This window comes from Humulus lupulus, chromosome 2 (genome assembly GCF_963169125.1).
Source record: "Humulus lupulus chromosome 2, drHumLupu1.1, whole genome shotgun sequence".
Classification (NCBI taxonomy): domain Eukaryota; kingdom Viridiplantae; phylum Streptophyta; class Magnoliopsida; order Rosales; family Cannabaceae; genus Humulus; species Humulus lupulus.
Genome location: NC_084794.1, coordinates 275,632,835 through 275,655,976, shown reverse-complemented (window position 1 = coordinate 275,655,976; position 23,142 = coordinate 275,632,835). Strand labels below are relative to the sequence as shown.

Here is a 23,142-nt window from a genome sequence, read left to right as displayed (position 1 = left end):
GATCATGGGTTCCGAGCCTGACATAAGTGTGAGCTCGAAGCCACATGATCTCGGGGAAAATGCTACAACTCGAAAGTCATTAAGAGACCTGGGTGAACACGGCACTGACGATGTAGATTGATAACTTTGAATATCTTAGTGAATTATTTTGGAGAGACGCAGTCTACATTCATTGTTGTAAATCCCCTATAATAAAGGGGTATTTATTATTCAGTTATATGTCCCCTGGTCTTCAGGGGACGTTTTCTTGTATATAGGAGTTACAAGCTTTTAATGCCATTAAATTTATTTATATATACAGAATAACTTCCCGAAATGTGTGGGATAGTATTCTGAAATCTCCTCTATAAATAGAGAAGATTTGCATCATTGAAAGGGACCGAATTTTTGTAATCTTGGGAGAAACTCTGGAGAATTCATTCTTAAAGAATTTCCAGAAATCATCTTAAGTTCTAATAACAAAGACTCGTGGACTAGGCAGAGTTAACTGCTGAACCACGTAAAAAATCTCATTTGTTTTATCGTATTTTTCTGGCCATAACTACTTATTATTTTTGTGCTCTTATTTCACAGTTGACGAAAAACGGCGTCAACAAATTCAAATATGTGGAACCCGATATTGGATTACACTACTGACGGTATGCCACCTCCTTATAGTGTTGGACACCAATAATGCTCCTCAATAATTCTCATCTTTAAAATATGCTTTTATTTTGAATATAGATTTTGCTTTTATATCATAGGTTTTATCGATTAGATTTACGTTTGAATTAGTATTTTTTTTTACTTTATTAGCCAATCTTTTTTATTGAGACATCATGGTGGAATTTGGTAACACTTAAAAGATAGTTTTTTATTTAATTAATTAAAAATTTTGACAATTAAACATAAAACAGTATTTTGTAACTCTATTTTTATTTATTATTTTAAAAACCTTAATTAAAATATTAAATTTTGAAAATAGAATTTTTTCACTTTTAAAATTTTTTTAAGCAGTTTTTCAACATTTTGTTTTTTTTTTCTATTCTTCAAATCAACATCTCATTTTATATTGTAAAACCAAAAAACAAGTTATCAAACGCATTTATTATTTTTTGTTTTAAAAACAAAAACAAAAATAGTTACCAAATATATTTTTATTTTTTAAAATACAAAGAAATAAAAATAATATTTCTAATTTTGTGTTTAAAAAATTCAAAAACAAAGGATGTGTTTGGTAAAATTTTTGTTTTTGAATTTTTTAAAAATAAAAATATGTTTGATAACTATTTTTGTTTTTTGTTTTTAAAAACAAAAAATAATAAATTTATTTGATAACTTTTATTTTTATTTTTTGTTTAAAAATATAAAATAAAGTGTTGATTTGAAGAAGAGAAGAAACAAAAAAACAAAAAGTTAAAAATGGTTTAAAAAAAATTGAAAGTGAAAAAAATTTATTTTTAAAATTTAATTTTTAATTAAAATTTTTAAAAATAATAAATAAAAATAAAATTACCAAACCCTATTTTATGTTTAATTAGTAAAATTTTATTTAATTAAATAAAAAAATTATTTTTTTAGTATTACCAACACGACCTATATATGCAACAACTTTAAATAATTAGGACTACTTAGCCGCTATTATTAATAAAAAAATAAATACGATAGAGGTAAGTAGACATGGTGATGCGTCAGCGGCCAAATCCATTTGGCGCTAATCCAAATTCTGTGCCTAACTAACTGGAAACGTACTTTTAAAAGCTCACAAACACTCTATATTGTTTATTACTGTCACATACAATCATCATCAACTTTTTCCTTTGACTACTCGATTCTATCTATCTACTATTGCTACCAATGATCGCTTGGAGGCTATGCCAGAGGTGGGCCACCGTCTCCGCCCGCCGCTGCCTTTCTCCTTCCGTATCACGAGCTGGTCCGTCCGTGGATACCCCTCTCTCGCAGGACAAGCTCTACCGCCCATTTATTTGGTTGTCTTCTGGGTTTCACTCTTCCGGAACCTCTCCTGCGTTGTTTCGACTCGCTCGTGATTGCTCTGAGGTGGGTTTTGTTCACTTTTAATCTTATGTTTTGCTGATTGGATTGTATTGCATTTACTTTGGGTGTTTGATTGTAACACCGGGTCACTAGTCTTGTTTGTTTTGTCTTTTTTTTTGCAACTTTTCTAGTCATGGATTGATATTTTTGGTTCTAATTTTGTGTATTTTTTAAACATATTTATACATTGCATATGGAGAGAATTGGGGTATTAGTTTACGAAATTGACTTAAAGCTTTCAGATTGTTCTAATTCTCATAGACTCCTATACAAAATTGGGTGTTGCCCAAATGATTTATTTAAAAGATTATATTTATAAGGCAATAGCACCATAATCTTTGAGATTCTTAATTGGTTAAGGGTATCAAGTATCAACATGATGTTATTCACTTCAAATTTAATTTTCAACTTTTATAGATCAGGATTTCACATTTTGTGAAAAGGGGTTGCTATTCTACTCTTCATGTGCCTGATGCTACAGTAGTTGGTGTAGTTGAAGTTCCATTGGCACAGACTGGTGAAGGCATTGCTGAATGTGAGCTCCTCAAATGGTTTGTGAAAGAGGTGAGTGATAATGGTACTTGTTAATATGTTTGTCTTGATTTTTGTTGTTGTTGGTTCGCGTATTGGTTGAGGCTGGTTGAATGTGTGACTCAAAAACACTCTCTTTTTCCCCAGATTAATTCATTTTACTTAATGTGTTTAATATAACTGGAACAATATTAATGAACATGCTGTTCTGCTCGACAAGATGTGACCATGGACTATGAAACATGTCTTCTAAATAAAAATAAAAAATGGTATAATTGAATGCTTTTAAGAAAATTTCATTTCAAATCAAAATAGATATGTTGGTAAGGACATATTCATCAATGATCAGAGACTTCAAGTTGCTTCATCCTTAGTGAATAAGATGATTTCTTGTTGATATGATGAGAATGATCTCATGATTAATTTTCCAAGATCTGGATGATGTGTATCTCTAGTAAAATTTACTTTCGTAATGACCTAGTGCTTCTTTAGAGAATTCGGAGGGAATTAGATATTCATATTATCATTTTTTGCAGGGGGATCAAGTGGAAGAATTTCAACCACTTTGTGAAGTTCAGAGTGACAAAGCAACCATTGAAATAACTAGTCGTTACAAAGGAAGAGTAGCTGAAATGTTTTACATTCCAGGTGACATTGTAAAGGTGAGTAGAGCACTAAGAAACATAAATAGATTCTGTATTGATTTGTATTTATCAGAAAGATCTATAATTCATTCCAAACTATAAAGAGGATGGAACTTCTCTCTCTTTCTTATTTTTAGTTGGGTTTATACCTTTTTGGACCCTGTTTTTGTCCATTATTTGTTTGGACCCTGTATTTTGACAAATTACTTTTTGGACCTATGTTTTGTAAAATGGTTAAAACAGAATCTTAAACTCAATTTTGATAAAGAAAAAATTGAATATAACAATACCGTTTTTAAGCAGAATGATTTTATTTTTGTTCTGAATTGTTAGTTTGGTAAATTATTTGTGATTGTAGTTGAGAAAACATTGACCAAAATCGGGTTTAGGGTTCTATTTTAACAATTTTACAAAATATAGGGTCTAAAAAGTAATTTGTCAAAACACAGGGTCCAAACAGGTAATGGGAAACCTTTTTAGCTTTTATAATTTCTTATTTATGTTTAAGCTTAAATGACAATGCAGGTTGGAGAAACACTCTTAAAAATGCTTGTTGAAGATGCCCCAGTTCCAACACAGAAAAGTGAGGATTTAGAAAGTGCTGAGTCTATTCAGCGTATAGATTCTGTGCAGAACAAACAGAACATTGGTGGAGTTATATCTACACCGGCTGTTAGAGATCTTGCAAAGCAATATGGCATTGATATAAATGATGTTATTGGCACTGGTAACAATGGCAGAATATTAAAAGATGACATCCTCAAGTATGCTGTAGAAAAGGGTAAGATAGAAGATTCATCTGCCTCCTCAAGTTCTGATTTGGGTGAATGTGAAAGTCATCCACATGCATCAGATGGAATCGGACCAAAATATGAGGATAAGACAGTTACTCTGAGGTAAATATTGGATGCAGATATGTTTTCCAAAATCTTAAAGATGTGCAGAATACAAATGTTTTCGGTGTACGTTAGAAGCAATTTAATCTTTTTTAAATTTGTTTATTTTTGGTTGTTTCAGGGGGTTCCAGCGTAAAATGGTTCAGTCTATGAACATGGCTGCAAGAGTTCCTCATTTCCATTACGTTGAAGATATAAATTGTGATGCGCTTGTGGAGCTGAAAGACTCTTTCAAATACAATAACTCTGATCCAAACATCAAGTACACTTTCCTTCCTATATTGATAAAATCACTTTCATTGGCACTGAGTAAATATCCCTTGGTGAATAGTTGCTTTATTGAGGACTCACTTGAAGTCATTCTTAAAGGTTTGTTGACGTACTTCTGCCCAATCCATGAAATCTCTAATGTGCAAGAGTAGAAGTTAACCATGCTCGTCAATGTTCTTAATTATTGTACAGGTCCCCACAACATTGGAATTGCCATGGCTACACAATACGGTCTAGTCGTGCCAAACATAAAAAGTGTTCAGTCCCTTTCGATCATGGAGGTTGGTTCAATGTGACTTACACCCTCTTTTGCACATAGTAGTATAGATGTCTTTGCCATATGAAAGAAAGCCATTAAAAGTATTAAGTTGAAAATTTCAGGATTTGTATGCAATACTGGTAATTTTTTGCCTGATGTGAAGAATTTTGTTGTGTGTATTTAGATAACAAAGGAACTTTCGAGATTACAACAGCTGGCCACTGATAACAAGCTTAATCCCAGAGATATATCTGGTGGAACAATAACTTTGAGCAATATTGGAGCAATTGGTGGAAAGTATGGCTCTCCTCTTCTTAACTTGCCTGAGGTTTCCATCATTGCTATTGGAAGAATTCAAAAAGTTCCACAATTTGCTGATGATGGAAATGTATACCCTGCATCAATAATGACGGTGAGCGTTTTTAGCTTATCTACTTGTTCCCATTTCAGCCATTTGAAGAAGAACAACAAAAAAATTTCTAAAAAACAAATAACATGTGCCAATAGTAAATTGTGTCCGGCTACAGAAGAGGAATGCATGACTTTGTAGCAATCTGCTTATTATAAAAGAGAAAATACACTTGAACCCATCTTAGAGTTTGAACATCTTCTCTTCCACGCACACCTTGAACACTAACGAATTTCAGCTAATCTCAACTGGCAGGTTGATGAATGAGATGAGATAATCTCTACTCATAATCATGATTTGTTTTTGTTTTTTTGGTCAGGCTAATATAGGAGCAGATCATAGAGTACTGGATGGAGCAACTGTGGCTAGATTTTGCAACGAGTGGAAAAAGCTAATTGAGAATCCGGAGCTGCTTACATTGCACTTAAGATGACTAATCTGTAAACTGGAATTGGAATAAAAAGTCCCCATCTAATTTTAATAATGAAATAAAATTATAAGTATAGTTATTGCAATTTACAATACCAAAGATATTACTATATAAAAATATGTTATATAATACAATTTAATATAGTAATATACAATCAAATTCAAATTCGACAGCACATCAAATGCACCCTAAATAATGCTCGAGTGTGTTTACTTGTCAGGCTAAACTTTATGTCAATCATAAAAACTAATATTAAAAGAAAACCATCCATCCTGAAAGTATTTCTAATTAGATGATATAATGGAAATGTAATAATGAGTCTTATTGGTTGAACATTAACATGAATTAGTCCTGGAAATTTGGTTTTCAAACTAAAAGAAACATTTAATAAGGACCCAAATTCGTTTAAATATAAGAATCATTAGTATGACCAAGGATAAAAAAAATTCTAATTCAACCACGCCCATAAAAGATAAATTAGCATTTTGAAAGAAAACATAATTAAGAAATAAAATCGAAGGAATAAGAATGAAGGTTTATAGGTATAGCCTAATGGCGCTATATTTCTCCTCCTCACATAAAGAGTGTACAAGTTCGAATCTGTCTCCTCCAATATCAAAAAAATAAAATAAAAGGTCATCCCTTTGAAATTGATTTCACAAAAACAAGTTAATGTAGTGTTCAAAAAACACACTAATCCAAGATACAAAGCCCATATCGTAGCATGCAATGAAGACAAGAGCATTGATTATAGTCTTCTGGCCTAATAAAGCAAGCAATAAGCAGTAAATTCTTACAATTTGGACCACGAGCCAACTACTCAAACCTAAAATTGGGCCTTGACTTGTTCTCTAACCAAAGAATCTCACCCACGAGCAGGAACGGAGCCACTCTTGGCTATGTGTAGGCTCAAGCCTACACTAGAATATTAAAAAAAAAAAAGCATAAGCATAAATATAAATATAAATATGTATATAATATTTAATTATTGAGTCTATATTTACTTGCTTTATTTTTAATATAAGGAGACCTCACTTCCTAAATTGTCAAATTCATCTCAAGAACATATTAGTAGTCCATTAATTAAATTAAGACAAATGTATATATAAATTATTGTGTTTTAAAATTATAATTAAATTTATAAATATTGTCATATTATTAAAATTTGAAGAATATGGTAAAAACATATTACAAGAATATAAAAGATTAATTTTGAGTTATAAGAATGATGAATTATAAAGTTAACCTATATGGATTTAACGTAAATCCGCAAAATTTTGAAAGTTATCAGAATTTAGAACATTAATTTCAAATTATTCTAAAAAATTGTAATGAAGTTCAACAAGCATACATCCTGAAAGTTCTTTATAAACCTTACCTCAAGGTATTTTCATTGTTAAAATGTAGAATTCAATCAAGGGCATTAAACAATGTTTGGTTAGAGGAATTTTAAAATTGATACTATTATAATAGAAAGAATATTCTTTTCTACGATTATTTTGAAGAATCAATTGTAAAATAAAATAGAAGTTTAATATATTGTTTACTTATGTACATTGAAATATATATATTTTTTATATCTTGACAATAAAGTAATCTTTCAATGATTTTAAAACATGAATATTCGTAAATGCAAATTTTAGTTTATTTTTATGAAAATGTTGTTTTCTTTAAATGAAAATATATATGAATATTTGAGAAGATAAATTTAATATTAAAATATATTAATTGTGAATTAATTTTTGTTCAAGCCATCACTGAGTATAATTTCTAGCTTCGTCACTGCCCACGAGATTAGTGATGCACACGGGCGGATAATTGGCGGGGAGTGCTCTCCGTCCACGTCCCCATTTATAATTTTAATCTCCGTCTCTGTCTCAATCTCGCTTATTTTTAGTCGAGGGTGGGGTGGAGAATTTTCTATTGGAGCGGGGAGTTCTCACGGGGAACTCATTATTTAAAAAATAAATTTTAAAATAAAAATTGTAAATTAAAATATTGCACAATATTTATAATTTAAAATAATAAATAATATCCCAAATAAAATTGAAAATGTTAAAAAAAGTTACTACTGTACTACAACAACACTTAAAGAAATATATAAAATGTATTAAAATATTACAAAAATACATAAAAATTTAAAAGATGGTCCATCGGAGTGGAGAGTGCCATCCCCGCCCCCGCTTTATTTAATATTCGAGATTATAAATTATTCATGCCCTTGCCTCATTAACTATTTAGATAGGAATTCCTCACCCTACTGTTATCCCCATAGAAAAAATATGCATTCCTAAATAAGACTAGGAAATGGTCAAACAGAGGGGTAAAACACTCACCAGGATTTAAACAACATAAGTCTTGAAAGGCTTATAAATACCAAAGCCCAAACCCCTTTGGTATCACAATTGAACTCACTTCTACTCACTCAAGTATTTACTCTCTAAAAACTCAATGAAAGAACTAAATGACTGACCACTTAGATCAGCCATTTGCCACCATGCTAGTGACTTTACATTCCTCACATTTATTTTCTTTATATTTTATTCTCTGTTTGATTTGTTTACTAACTTGACCGACGTAGACTCTTCGACCAGCACCACCTTAATGCCCCAAGACATTCATGGTCCATTTTCTTTTGTTCTACAGAATTAAAGTTCCTGGAGTGCAGATAATCATTCCGATCATTGTAGATTTTGCTGTTCTAGTTAATCATATTGAAATAGTAAATGGTGCACCTTAACATACTGATAGATAACAGGTTATTCCAGCAGTTATTTTTTTGACCTGCTTTTACAGGATCAACTCCTTGAGGAGTGTCTGCATTTACACGACCATTGAAAACATTAGCTATGCACTTTCATTTATACATTTACATATACGCACAATCCTGTTTAGGAAAGACTATAATATGTATCCAAAGCGAAGGCTTTAATCACCCAAAAAGAAAAGAGGATGAGGGTTTTATATATGTAAGGTATCTGTGAGTATGACATCTCCTTCAAAAAGTGTCATGAAAGAACTAATAGGGCTAATGAGAAATGGGATCCTGAATATCATATCTTTGGTCGACCCTTTTTGCCTCACTTCACCATCTACCTGTGGACTGTGGTCAAATCAATTCGGACATATCAACATGAATTCAAGACCAAAGCTACTTAATAAGCACATAAACAAGAGCTTATAATATCTACCTTTCACCATTGCTCTAAATTTTCAGGGTCTGGTACTGATGCTTTTGGCAACTGCATAGTTAATTTGAGAGTCAAATATGCTTGAATTGAAAAGCTTGCAGAAGATTCCGAAATGCCGCCATTTCCAAAGTCTCAAATTCTTCTTTTACAAACGAAAAATGAGTTGTGATTGTATATGTTGTAATGACCAATTAATGTACTCTAGTCCTTTTAAGTTAGTCTGTAAGTTAGTTTCAGTTATTTTTTCTGTTATTAGCTTTTAGTTTGTTTCGGGTTGGCTATATATAGCACCCTCTTATTTTCTTGTAAGGCTAACTCACTTTTGTAAACATTCATTCTATTCTTCAATAAAGCTTGATAGAGATTTCTGCCGTGGACTAGTCTAATGAGAACTTTATTGTCTCATTAGGAAACCACGTAAATTCTGTGTTCTGTGTTCTTTGAGTAGTGTTGTTCTTGGTGGTTCTTGCTAATCAACTATAGTGATCAGAAGCTGGTGTGGTGGTTCTCTGTTTTGCACAACAACTGGTATCAGAGCCAGGTTGTTAAGAGGAGAGTCTTGATTACCATTATCAAGATTTGGTTGACAACCGGAGGAGAAATGGGGAATGCAAAGTTTGATCTTGAAAAATTTACAGGGAAAAACGATTTCGGTCTATGGCGTGTGAAGATGCGTGCACTGTTGGTTCAACAAGGTTTGCAAGCTGCCTTATTGGGAGAAAAGAGCCTCTCGTCTGAGTTATCTGAAAAGGAGAAGACTGAGTTACTGGACAAAGCTCACAGTGCCATCATTCTCAGTTTGGGTGACAAAGTTCTTCGAGAAGTATCAAAGGAGAAGACAGCAGCTGGTATTTGGATCAAATTGGAGAGCTTATACATGACCAAGTCGTTGGCAAATCGTTTGTTTTTAAAACAGAAGCTGTATTCTTTCAAGATGACACCAGGGAAAAATGTTGAAGATCACTTGGATGAATTTAACAAGATCATTCTTGATCTTGAAAATATAGACATCAAGGTTGATGATGAAGATCAGGCCATCATTGTTCTAAACTCTCTACCCACTGAGAGTTATGAGCATTTTGTCGATACAATGATGTCTGGCAAAGAATCATTGTCTCTGGAAGAAGTTCAAAATGCTTTAATGTCAAAAGAATTAAAGCGAAAGTCCGAATTGAAGGAAGAGGCAAATGGAGATGGGCTGTTTGTTCGAGGAAAGACTTCCAAGAAGGAAAACAAAGATCAATCTGGACAGAACAAGGCAAAAGGAAACTCAAAGTTCAAGAAGAGGTGTTTCATCTGTAATAAGACTACGCACTTGAAGAAGGACTGTCCTGTTATGAAAAGTTACAATCAGAAACAATCTGGAAATGTTGATGTTGTTTCAGATTGTGATGACAATAATGGATATGACAGTGCAGGGGTATTGGTTGTGTCCAATGGAGTAACAGACAACGACTGGGTTATCGATTCCGGATGTTCTTTCCATATCTGTCCCAACAAAAACCAGTTCAAAGAATATCAGGCAGTAACAGGAGGAACGGTCAGACTTGGGGACAATCGTGCTTGCACTATTGCTGGAATTGGGACAGTAAGGATTGAACTTGATGAAGGTGGTCTTACAGAACTGAAACAAGTTAGACATGTACCTGATATAAAGAAAAAACTTATATCAGTAGCCATGTTAGATCAAGATGGCTGTTCAGTCAAGGTTGAAGGTGGAGTACTCAAAGTGATTAAAGGATCCATGGTCATTATGAAGGGCATTAAAGAAAATGGCATCTATGTTTTGAGAAAGAGAGCTGTGAAGAATCAAGTTAACACAGTGGCTAATGAGAAGAAAGCATCCATGATTTGGCACCAACGGTTGGGTCACATTAGTAACAGAGGTCTGAAAGTCTTGAGCCAGAAGGGTGTTTTTGGCAAGGATAAAATTGAAGAGCTTGATTTCTGTGAGCAATGTGTGCTGGGAAAATCAACAAGGGTCAAATTTGGAAAAGGCAAACACAATTCAAAGGGCATTCTAGATTATGTACATTCGGATTTGTGGGGGCCATCCAGAACTATCTCAAGAGGTGGAGCAAGGTACTTTCTTACTATCATAGATGACTATTCTAGATTTGTGTGGGTGTATATACTGAAGCATAAGAATGATGCTCTTTCTAAGTTCAAAGAATGGAAAAGTTTGCTTGAAAACCAAACAGGAAGAAAGGTGAAGAAATTGAGAACTGATAATGGTTTGGAATATTGTTCCAATGAGTTTAATCAGTTTTGCAAGGATACTGGTATAGGAAGGCATCTTACTGTTCCAAGAACTCCTCAGCAAAATGGAATAGCTGAGAGAATGAACCGAACCATTCTAGAAAGGGTCAGATGCATGCTCATTTACTCAGGATTGCCTAAAAATTTCTGGGCTGAGGCAGTTGTCACTGCCTGTTATCTCATAAACAGATGCCCTTCCTCAGCGTTAGAGTTTAAGACTCCAATTGAAGTCTGGACAGGTACAAATGCTAGGTATGAGCATTTAAGAGTTTTTGGGTGTTTAGCATATGCTCACATTAGGCAGGACAAGTTAGAGCCTAGAGCTAGGAGGTGCATTTTTCTGGGATACCCCGAGGGTATTAAAGGCTACAAGTTGTGGAGTATTGAAGATGGTAATCACCAAAAATATTTCACTAGTAGAGATGTAGTCTTCGAAGAAAGGAAACTGTACAAAGATACACTCAAACAAGATAAATCTGATGCTCATACAAAGCCAGAAATAAAGGAGACGATTCAAGTTGAGGTGGAGATACCTTTAAATCACTTTCAAGAGGAACCTGATACTTCAGAAGAAACTGAAGAAAGGGCAGAAAGTGACATGGATATAGTTGACAACACTTGGGATTATCAACTGGTTAGAGACAGAGAAAGAAGAGACATAAAGGCACCAGAAAGGTTTGGTTTTGCAGACATTGTACACTATGCTTTGAGTGTAGCCGAGCAAAATGAAGATGAACCAAGGACTTATGTTGAAGCTATGACATCAGTTGATAAGATTGAGTGGAGTAAAGATATGAGAGAAGAAATTGATTCTCTAAATAAAAATAACACCTGGAAGCTGATAGATAAACCTATTGGGAAGAAAATTGTTGGCTGCAAGTGGATTTATAAGTTTAAGGAAGGAATAACAGGGGTAGAAAAGCCTAGATATAAAGCAAGGCTTGTGGCTCGAGGTTTCACATAAAGAGAGGGTATTGACTACAATGAGATATTCTCACCTGTAGTTAAACACACTTCAATAAGAATGCTACTGAGTCTTGTAGCAACTGAAGACCTTGAGCTTGAACAATTAGATGTAAAGACAGTTTTTCTACATGGTGATCTTGAAGAAGAAATCCTAATGAAACAGCCAGAAGGTTTTGAGGTAAAGGGTAAGGAAAATCAGGTTTGCTTATTAATGAAATCTTTGTATGGCTTAAAACAATCACCAAGGCAATGGTATAAGCGGTTTGATGATTTTATTACTAAAATTGGTTTTAAAAGAAGTGCTTATGACAGTTGTGTGTATGTTAGAAATACAAAGTCTACTGTCTTTCTCTTGTTATATGTGGATGACATGCTAATTGCTAGCAAACATATGACTGAGATTGACAAAGTTAAGAAGCTGCTGAGTAGAGAATTTGACATGAAGGATTTCGGGTCTGCCAAGAAAATACTTGGAATAGAGATCATTCGAGACAGAAAACTAAGGAGGCTGAAGCTGTCTCAAAAGGGGTACATTCTTAAAACTTTATCTAAGTATGGTTTTGATAAAGTTAGCTCTGTTAGTACTCCTATAGCTCAACAGTTTAAACTATCAAATTCTCATTCACCCTCTACTGATAAGGAAGAAAAATTCATGGAATCTATTCCCTATACTAATGTGGTAGGTAGCATAATGTACATTATGGTCTGTACAAGACCCGATTTATGCTATGGCGTTAGTGTGGTTAGTAGGTTTATGGGGAAACCAGGTATTGAACATTGGAAAGCAGTTATGTGGCTCATGAGGTATCTAAAGGGAACTTCAGACATAGGATTAATATATGGTACTGATTGCAGCAAAACAGGTGTATTGGGGTTTGTTGACTCTGATTATGCAGGAGACTTAGACACTAGAAGGTCCCAAACTGGTTTTGTTTTTCAACTTAATGGCTGCACTATTAGTTGGAAAGCTAATCTTCAATCTATGGTAGCTCTCTCAACAACAGAGGCAGAGTATATTGCTTGTACAGAGGCTGTTAAAGAAGCCCTATGGCTTAAGGGGATCACTCGAGAATTTGGCATTGAACAGCGATATGTAAGTGTCTACTGTGACAATCAAAGTGCATTACACCTATGTAAAAATCAAGTGTTTCATGAGAGAACCAAACATATTGATGTAAGGTTACACTTCATCCGAGATATTATTGCAGAAGGAAAGGTTCAGTTACACAAGATTGCTACAGAAAATAATCCCTCAGATATGCTCACAAAATCACTGCCAACAGCCAAGTTTAGACATTGTCTAAGCTTGCTTCAGATCACTCACTCATGAGCATTGTGATCTTAGGAATCTCTGTTATAGTTTTTTAAATTGTAATATGTCTGTTATATTTGTTTACTGATCTGTAATGTACTTTATTTGGTCAAGGTGGAGAATTGTTGTAATGACCAATTAATGTACTCAAGTCCTTTTAAGTTAGTCTGTAAGTTAGTTTCAGTTATTTTTTCTGTTATTAGCTTTTAGTTTGTTTCGGGTTGGCTATATATAGCACCCTCTTATTTTCTTGTAAGGCTAACTCACTTTTGTAAACATTCATTCTATTCTTCAATAAAGCTTGATAGAGATTTCTGCCGTGGACTAGTCTAATGAGAACTTTATTGTCTCATTAGGAAACCACGTAAATTCTGTGTTCTGTGTTCTGTGTTCTTTGAGTAGTGTTGTTCTTGGTGGTTCTTGCTAATCAACTATAGTGATCAGAAGCTGGTGTGGTGGTACTCTGTTTTGCACAACAGTATATATTTGTTTAAGTCTGCTTTTCACTAATTGATTTGAGAAAGAGGTTGTCTTTCACATTCTTTTTTTCTTCAATTCTTTTCTTTTTTTTACAACACAAAAGTAAAATAAAGTTACACTAATTCTTTATTTTAAATAAAAATAATTAATATTCTTACGGAAAAAAAATCAAAATAATTTATATAAAATTATTAAATTATACTAGTAAAAAAAATTAAAATATTTTGTCAAAAAAAATAAAAATAAAATATAACTGGGAATCAAACCATTTCCAACCGTCACAAACCGCTCAAAATAATTAACAAAAGTTTATTTTGCAAACCTCTTTGTTGTAGGAGATAATTATGACCAAAATTTCTTTATCTCTTAATTTACTTTCATGGCAGTCCAAATGGGAGTATACATACTCATCACAATCATGAGTTTGTCTTTGGCGTTCAAACTTTCAGATGAACTTCGTATTTCATTAAACTTTTTACCTTTTTTATTCTTAAATTCTTAGAAGATAGTTGTCATGTTATTATTACAATTTCTTTTTTGGTGTGTTTGCAGAAGAAAAAAAAGGAAATCCAAAGCCTGAGTTTGCATTCAGTTGGTTAGATGACAAGGACACATTTAAAGCCGGTGACATTGCGATTGTAAAGATTAAAGTGTTAAGCAATCTTGACAAACTTGACAAGAACGCATTTCACCCCATTCTCACTGTCAATGGAAAGACTGGGAATAGTTCTTACGTATCTGGGGTTTTTACAGATTTCAAAGGCAACAATTCCGATGATTGGAAGATTTTTTTTACCACCTTAACTGCTGGTTTATTCAATGTGATGATCAACGAGGATCGCTACCAAGTTTTTGATTCTTCATTGCATTTCCAAGTTGAACCAGGTTTCAATTTGGGAACAATAATTTAACTGAGTTTTGAATGTGTTTTTTTAGTGTGTTGTTTTTGACTTTGATATGTTTTGTTGAAGGGAGAATGTACCCTTCTGTCTGTTTTGCTTCATGGGTGGGTAACATCAACGAGTTTGAAGCAGGGTCAAGAGCTAGACTTTTAATACTTCCAAAAGATGCATTTGGGAACAATGTCTCTTCAAATAGTGAAGATCCCAATGCATATAACTTCACTGTGTCTGCATTATATGGCAATGGTTCCCTTGCTGATTATCCTAATATCAATGGCATTGGATGGAATGGATTTGGTTGTATAATTCTTGAGTTTACTGTGGTGAAAGCTGGAGAGTTCTTTTTGCTTGTTCAGGGTGGCAATCAGACCTTGAGTGGAACTCCCCTTCCATTCAGAGTGAAACCAGGTGAGTTATAATTATATATATAGATATATATATATGTGTGTGTGTATTACTGTGTTATATATTGATCAAGTTACTGCTTTGGAGATTCATTAGATTTTCAACCATTCTTTCATTTCTGTTTACTCATACAGCAATGACAGTTATTTGCCTTCTTGTAATGAAGTTTTTTGAGTGGCTCATACCAGGACCTCTTGAAGTTTCCAATTGTGTGATGAGGTGGAACTATGAACCAAATGCGTGGCAACTATTTTCAAAGATGGAACTCTTCATACATCAGCAAGATCAGTATGGAAATCTAGTTCCAGGACTCTATGAGTTCGATGCTGAAGTTATCGAAAAAGAAGCAAACTTGTCTATACCTATACCAGATTTGTACTTTGCGGAAGTGGAGCCTGGAATTCAACTGTTTTCCTTCAGCAATCTTGAGCTAGGGAATTTTTTGCTCAAAATATCAGACATGAAGCACAACAAGAGTATCTCTGACATGCCATATGCTTATAATGTCTTTGTAGGTGTGTGTGTACCTTATAATTTATTGGTTAATTTTCTTACCCTGTTAATTAATGTGCTTATGCTTGAATATAAATACTTTAATAGGTTATTGCAATGGATCAAACAGTGTTGTCAATGGAACTGGTTTGAACAATTCCATCGCAGGAGAAATGGCAGAGTTCTCAGTTTATTTGGAAGATAGCTTTTTAGATCCTTCTCCTGTAGAAGTAGAGAGGCTTCAAGTGGAAATTACAAGGGAAATTGACTCCTATAGCATACTACCAACCATATCTCCAATACAGATTATAAATGGTACATTTAAAATTTTGAAATTCCCTTGTTTCTTATTTGATAAGAAAGTCATTGTTTTTTACTTTACAAAAGTTTCCATATTTGTATAGTTAGTGCACTAGGAAGGGAGCCGAGATATGTTTCAAACACAGCAGAAGTTGCTCCTTCACCATCTGTGAACCTTAGTTATCCAGTAAGAAGTACATTCATATATGCAGTTGTTTTGTTGTGTATTGGCATTCAACCTCTCAGACATAAAGTACAAGTAATGTTTGGTTTCTTGTCTAGCCTGCTAGGAATTCAAGTGTTCTAGCGACTTCTTTCGATGTGACTTACACGCCTGACAAGAGTGGTGTTTATGGAATTCGAGTATATTGTGGAAATATTATGCTTAATGGTGGCCATTCATTTACCAAGGAAGTAAGTGCAGGTACTATACTGTTGTAGTATTCTTTGTTAGAGTTTTTGGTTCGAAGTGGACAATGTCCAAGCTAAAATCTCCAACTCCAATGTTTTCTTCACTAGCTTAGTAAAGTGTTTCAATGGCAGGTGAGGTTAATATATCGCTTTCAAGGGTTGTAAAATTTTCTCCCAAGGTACCAAAGTTGATAAAGAATGAAGTAGTTGTGGAGCTTATGGATTCTTTCCATAACCCTGTTATGTCACAACAATCAAGGCTGAAACTAGAGGTTGCTGCTTCAATGAAGAATGCCTCGGGTTTCTTAAGTTGGAAATTTTTGGACAACAATAACGGGTCATATACAGGTCACTATACAGCTAAGGACATTGGAAATTATCAAATATGTGCTTCATTTGATGGCAAAAGTTTTGACCCTTGTCCTTTTGAGGTCAATGTCTATAGTAGTAAGTTAGCATGCCATTCTTAACTTCTGGAGTTGATTTTTTTCTCCACTTTTTGAGTAAGGGCCACAAATCTAAATGTGTATTCAAAGTCTGTCCTATATTTTTGTGTATCCTATCTATTTCTGCCATTGATCATCTTGTAGGTGAATATTTTCCTCGAGCCTACGATGATACAATATTTGTTTGGGAGGATGAATCTACCGCTTTTGATGCTTTAGGAAATGATTACTTTGCTGGTGACAGTGCAACTATCCAAGAATTTTCAGAAGTAAGTTTTCCATTATGTTTTTCTCTCATATGCTGTGGTTGAGCCTTTACCAATAAACAAGATGAAAATTTCATGATATTTCCCATGAACTTAAACACTACCCTGACAAGTTAGTAATTGAGTGTTTTCAACTTTTGTCTTCTGTGAAGTGATGGTTGATAAAATTGCACTACTAGCTATGTTTCTTTCACTAATTCATGTATTGTCAGCCAAGCCATGGTTCACTTCTCCAATATGGAAGGCTGCTCCGATACACACCTCAGAAAGACTACTATGGAAATGATTCCTTTGTGTACACAATATCAGATGTAAATGGTAATCTTGCAACTGCTTCAGTAAACATATCTGTTCTCACAATCCCACCTCAGTTTATTTCCTTCCCAAGTCAATTACAAGCAACCGAAGATGAGATAAATCCCAAATTTGGGTAAGGCACTTTTCATCTCTAGCGATTATATCATTTGTTTTCCCTATTGTTTATGGTATATAATAGTATAGTTCTTGGTTATTTGTAGTGGTTTCTCTGGATTTGAGCTAAGATATTCAGATATGAATGAGAACATATCTGTTAATCTTAGTGCAAAATCTGGGACTATTTCCCTCTCTCCAATGCTAATGCAGTTCTGGCCAACAAAGAACAAACTTTCTTTATACAAAGGGGATGGAGAAGCTAAGGGTTTGGTCTTGGAAGGCACTGTGGAAGTAGTGAACTTTGCTCTCAAGTCAATTCAGTATTATGGGTACTTTCTACAAATTTTCATTTCCTAGTATAAAATGTTACAATAAACATGTTCTTAAGTTTATGGCCCAAAAGAGTTTATGTTAAGTTGTTTTCAGCTATGTTTTCTTTCTTTCTTGAATCAGAAATGAGAACTTCTATGGCAATGATACAGTTCGAATCTCGACTAGAAACACACATGGAGTGAATATCTTGGATGTTCCAGTGTTTTTGGATCCTATCAATGACCCCCCATTTATTCACATCCCTGAATTCATCATCTTGAAAAGTAATGAAGATGAGTCACTGATATATGACTTAAAAAGAGACAAGTTTGAGTTTTTCATTGGAGACCCTGATATTCAAGGCTTCTCTGGTATAAAATGTTAAGATGAATGTTTGAAGTTAAACATGGAAAACATCATTTGAAATAATATAACTAGCTCTTGGTGGTTTCTTCAGGTTACAAATCCCAATTCATGGTCTATTTTTCTGTGGAAGTTGATAATGGATTTCTAGTAACTAGTCTACCAGCTGAGCTGATCAACACAACTGAACTTAAGACCATGAACAGTCATATGTGGCAGCCTCTTCAAACATATGTTAGCATCTCACAACACTTTAAGGTCAAGGCTAATGGAATTAGATTCCGGGGAACAGTTGATGACTGCAATAGTGTTATGAAGCAGCTTTACTACAATGTAATCTATCATCTTCTTCTTTTTCACTAGACTAAGTCTGATATATAAGCTATTCTAGTATTAATACTGTTTTTTTTTTTTTTTTGGTTTTGGTATAGGGTGGATACCATGGTGCTGTTTTAACAGTGACAGTAAATGACATGGGAAATTATGGGTGTTACCCAGATTGTACTGACAATGTTTCAGTGCCTTTATATACAGAGGTTAATGTTAATCTTATCAGAAGAAGGCCAATGAGTTCATTTGTATCTCATGGTGAGTAGAGATTTCAAATATAAATTTGGCAAAAAAAAGTTATTATTAAGGAGTGGAAGAGTGCTAGCTATGGGTCACATAGGTGTTAATATCACTCAACGCGACATATGATAATTAATACAATTTAATATCGAATTTAACATATTGTTGCATCAAATGATGGTGGTATAGCAATACATTCAAAGTAACTCACACAAATTTTTGACTTTGGGTTAATGCAGCCTTGGGATCGGCATTGGTGATTGAGTCCATAGTGGTACTTACTCTTGGAGTTGTAGTTTTATCTTTTACATGCAAATGTGCTTTTGCTTTGGTTAAGGAAAGAAGTAACTATGGTATCAGCAAAACTCCTGTGGTTTCAATTAAAGCAAGTGTAAGTACTCTGTTTTGTTGTACGACAAATAAAGCAATGTCGTTTAGATTATTAGATCGTTGATTGATGTTGTTCTCATTCTTGTGCAGTAAAAGACAACTTGGATTTGCAACACTATTGGGTGGGATGTGCTTTCTTACTTTTATGTATATTGAACAATAAAACAAAAAAAACCCTCTATTTATTTATATATAAAATTATTAAATTATCTTTTAATCATTTTGTAGAAAATTTCTAATAATATATATATATATATATCAATTTATACTAGTTAGAGATGGAATATAAATAATAGTTGGCCCCCAAAGTTAAAAAACTAGTTTAAGTGGGCAAACAAACGTTATTTAATTTTCTCAAGTAATAAAATTTATTTTCACAATTAAAATTTTGAACTATTTCATTTTAGGAATGAGGTAAAAAAATAATCAAAGGATGTTTGGCAAAATAATTTTTTTTTATAGTTACTTGCACAATAATTATTTTTTAATAAATTTTTGCAAAATAATATTAGAGACTTATCTGACACATTACTGAGATTCTCTATCAAAAATTCTTGATATCCTGTTTGTCCAAGTAAAGGTCACCTTGCAATAGGTTATAAAATAACATTATAAAAGATCTTATTTTCACTCATTACTAATATTGTATCTTGATGCAAACATAAGTAGCCCAATATCTTAACCCAAAGCCTTATAATATGTTAACACCGATTCAAAATAGAACTGAACTACTAATAAATCAATTTAAGTTTTCTTCCAAGTTATAACTCTCTCCCTCACTTGTCTCTCTTAATTACCAACAAACATATACAAACGTGAATGGAAAATTAGCAGCATAATTTCTTAATTTTAGGTGAAAATTATACTCAAATATCTCATTTTTGTTTGTCTTTATTATAAAATTCCATTTCGTCAATAAAAATGTTGTATATTAGTTGATCATTAGATATTGATCATTAGAATGGCAGCAGATTGTCTTTGAGGAGGAAATGAGTGTTTGGTTTAAAGTGAAGTGTCGATGGGTCAAGGAAGGGATGCTAATTCCAAACTTTTCCATAGCATCCTCAGTGCGCGGAAAGCGAGGAACTTTATCTCTAGGATTGAGGAAGAAGATGGTACTGTTTGGGTTGAAGATGAGGATATTGAAAAGGCTATTTTGGTTTTCTATTCTGCTTCGTATTCAGCGGTCCCCAGAGAATGGATTGGAGTGGAGGACATTTCGTGGTCACCGATCTCAGCAGTTATGGCTTCCTTTTTAGAGCAGCCTTTCAAGGAAGATGAAATCAAACAAGCGGTTTTCACTTGTGATGGATCTAAGTCCCCAGGGCCGGATGGTTTCTCCATGGCTGTGTATCAGAATAATTGGGATGTTGTCAAAAATGATCTTCTCGCAGTATTTCAAGATTTTTTCAACGACGGAATCATTCATGGAAGGACTAATGAAACGTCCATTTGTCTTATTCCTAAGAAATTAAATAGCTGCTGTGTGAGGGATTATAGGCCTATTAGCCTGGTGACTAACCTGTACAAAGTAATATCTAAGGTGTTGGCTTATAGACTTAGGGGGGTTCTTTCGGACACAATTGCGGAATCGCAAGGAGCTTTTGTAGAAGGTAGGCAAATTCTGGATACAGTTTTGATAGCAAATGAGGCAGTAGAGGAGTACAGGAGCAAGGGTAGGAAGGGTTGGGTTTTCAAAATTGATTTCACTAAGGCTTATGATTGCGTGGATTGGGGATTCCTGGATTTAGTTATGAAAAAGAAAGGGTTTGGCGATCTCTGGAGAAGGTGGATTCGTGGTTGTCTCTCCTCCACTTCTTTTTCAATATTTTTAAATGGTCGTCCAAGGGGTAAGTTCAAAGGTTCACGGGGTCTGCGGCAAGGGGATTCCTTATCCCCGTTCTTGTTCACTCTGGTAGCAGATGTTCTGGGAAGAATGATTGATATGGCTAAAAGTAATTCAGCTTTTAGAGGTTTTTCAGTAGGAAAGGATGAAGTGGATGTCAGTCATCTTCAGTTTGCCGATGATACGATATTTTTTGTGAACGATGAGGAGTCTTTGGTTGTACTTTTGGATATTCTCAAGGTGTTCAGTGTGGTGTCTGGATTATCTATCAATCTGCAGAAATGTCAATTGTTGGGAATCAATTTGAATAAGGAGATCGTGGAACGGCAAGCTAAAGAGATAGGTTGTGAGGTAGGTCAATGGCCAATTCAGTATTTGGGTCTTCCTTTGGGGGATTCTCCTCGTTCCAAGGGTTTTTGGGAGCTTGTTATTTCGAAATGTGCTAATCGTTTGGATTCTTGGAAGAGCGCTTTTTTGTCTAGAGGTGGCAGATTGACTCTTATTCAATCAGTTTTGTCTTCAATCCTGGTTTATTATTTGTCTTTGTTCTGTATCCCTAAGAGTGTGGTGGGGATTATAGAAAAGCTGATGCGGGATTTCTTGTGGGAAGGGGCAGAACATTCAGGGGCTTACCACTTGGTATCTTGGAACAAAGTTTGTAAATCATGTAGTCACGGGGGCTTGGGTATTGGAAATTTAGCACTGCGGAACAAGGCTTTTCTTTTCAAGTGGTTGTGGCGGTTTCCTATGGAGAGTACTTCTTTGTGGCATAGGGTGGTCAGAAGCAGATATGGGAGTGATGGGGGCCATTGGGACACTAATGTTGGAGGAAGATTTTCGACTCGTGGCCCTTGGAAAGACATCTCGTCTTTGTATGAGGAGTATAGAAGCTTGGTTTATTTTAAAGTAGGCAGGGGAGACAGAATTCGTTTTTGGGAGGATGTTTGGATTGGTGATTCATTTTTCAAACTGAAATACCCAGATTTGTTCAGGGTATCAGAGGCCAAGAATTATTTGATTAAGGACGTGTTAGTGGGGGAGGAGATCAACAGTTCGGAAGGCCGTTGCTTGGACTTTAGATTCAGAAGGAATCTTTTTTATTGGGAGATTCCAAGTTTGGTTGAGTTGTTTAATTTGGTTAAGTTTGTAGATTTACCCCAGATTTTGGAGGATAAGAGGATTTGGATTCCAGATACTAGTGGAGTTTTCAATTGCAAGACTGCATTTCAATCTTTGTCCTGTGCTAATTTAGGTCCAGAGTTACCTTGGGCTAAGAGGTTATGGAAGAGTGTGGTCCCTTACAAAGTGAAAGTGTTTGGCTGGCTGTTATTTTCAAATAAATTAAGTGTCTTCGACATTTTGCAGAAAAGAAGACCTTTTCAATATTTGTCACCAAGTTGGTGTGTTTGCTGTAAAAACAATGGTGAATCAATTACCCGTCATTTCCTTGAATGCTCTTTCTCCACGGCTTTGTGGAGTAAAGTGTTAAAAGAGTTTGGGGTATCTTGGTGTATGCCTTCTTCGTGTTCGCAACTGTTCTTGTGTCAACTAGAGGGAGAGAAAAGAAAGGCTCGTCTTTGGCAAAGTACAGTCATGGCAACTTTTTGGGTTATTTGGCTGGAAAGAAATAGCAAGATCTTTGATGAGTCCTCTTGTTCTGTTGATTCTCTTTGGGATAAAATTAGATTATGGGTGGCTACCTGGGTTTATAGGTCGAAAGGATTTGAGAATGTTTTCTTTTTGGATCTTTGTAGGGAATTGATGTATTTGTGGTCTTAATCTTTTTGTTCTGGTTCTTTTTCTAGGGCCTTGTTTTTGTCTTATTTTTGTTTCCACGGTATTCCTCCGCCAAAAGTGAGGGTTATAATTGATTTTGAGAGGAGGTCTTTCTGACCTCTGACTCATCTTTTCAAAAAAAAAAAAAAAAAAGAAGATATGTTGTGTTCATGTGTGACGTCACATGCTCATAATTTAATAAGGAAATTTGAGTTTTTATGCTTAATGAGGTGTGCTAAATTAAAAAAAAAATACTAGGTCTTCTAATCATTTCAAAAAAATAAAAAATCTTTTGATAATACCTAAAATACCTCTCCCATAGTTTTTTCCATCCACTTCCTCTTCTCTCTTCCATGTCTATCCCTCAACCCATTCCTCTCAACTCTCTCTCTAGAAAAAAAAATCTATGGTTAACTCAATGTAATAGTAAGTATTCATTACTTAGGACACTAAAATACTAGATTTCGAACAGATCTGAGCATGATATTTGGGTTTTTTTTGCGATTTTTTTTTTCAGATCTGAAACTTTAAAATCTGCAAAAAATTGACGTGGTTCGATGGTGCT

At 34.3% G+C, this 23,142-nt stretch overlaps 2 protein-coding genes across 2 annotated transcripts; both read left to right on the top strand.

Moving 5' to 3' along the window:
• Positions 1-1,753: 1,753 nt before the first annotated feature.
• LOC133819473 (lipoamide acyltransferase component of branched-chain alpha-keto acid dehydrogenase complex, mitochondrial) lies at positions 1,754-5,561 on the top strand. Its single transcript, XM_062252736.1, has 8 exons — positions 1,754-2,040; positions 2,455-2,601; positions 3,105-3,230; positions 3,738-4,108; positions 4,230-4,477; positions 4,571-4,659; positions 4,822-5,049; positions 5,366-5,561. Exons 1-8 carry the CDS (start codon positions 1,837-1,839, stop codon positions 5,477-5,479), a joined length of 1,527 nt encoding a protein of 508 aa, XP_062108720.1. The 5' UTR covers positions 1,754-1,836; the 3' UTR covers positions 5,480-5,561.
• Positions 5,562-14,102: 8,541 nt separating this feature from the next.
• LOC133815518 (protein GAMETE EXPRESSED 2) lies at positions 14,103-19,368 on the top strand. Its single transcript, XM_062248350.1, has 15 exons — positions 14,103-14,142; positions 14,237-14,569; positions 14,656-14,994; positions 15,180-15,506; positions 15,592-15,845; positions 16,066-16,207; positions 16,327-16,641; positions 16,785-16,909; positions 17,119-17,336; positions 17,425-17,649; positions 17,774-18,003; positions 18,090-18,328; positions 18,427-18,583; positions 18,805-18,956; positions 19,363-19,368. Exons 1-15 carry the CDS (start codon positions 14,103-14,105, stop codon positions 19,366-19,368), a joined length of 3,102 nt encoding a protein of 1,033 aa, XP_062104334.1.
• Positions 19,369-23,142: the final 3,774 nt, after the last annotated feature.

Bases quoted from the DNA above. Each gene is read 5' to 3' on its own strand.
- LOC133819473 (XM_062252736.1), top strand. From the start codon at position 1,837: ATGATCGCTTGGAGGCTATGCCAGAGGTGGGCCACCGTCTCCGCCCGC. The intron at 4,660-4,821 runs GTTGGTTCAATG...GTGTGTATTTAG, and splicing joins AGTCCCTTTCGATCATGGAG to ATAACAAAGGAACTTTCGAG. The intron at 5,050-5,365 runs GTGAGCGTTTTT...TTTTTTGGTCAG, and splicing joins ACCCTGCATCAATAATGACG to GCTAATATAGGAGCAGATCA.
- LOC133815518 (XM_062248350.1), top strand. From the start codon at position 14,103: ATGAGTTTGTCTTTGGCGTTCAAACTTTCAGATGAACTTC. The intron at 14,995-15,179 runs GTGAGTTATAAT...GGCTCATACCAG, and splicing joins TCCATTCAGAGTGAAACCAG to GACCTCTTGAAGTTTCCAAT. The intron at 16,910-17,118 runs GTAAGTTTTCCA...ATGTATTGTCAG, and splicing joins CTATCCAAGAATTTTCAGAA to CCAAGCCATGGTTCACTTCT.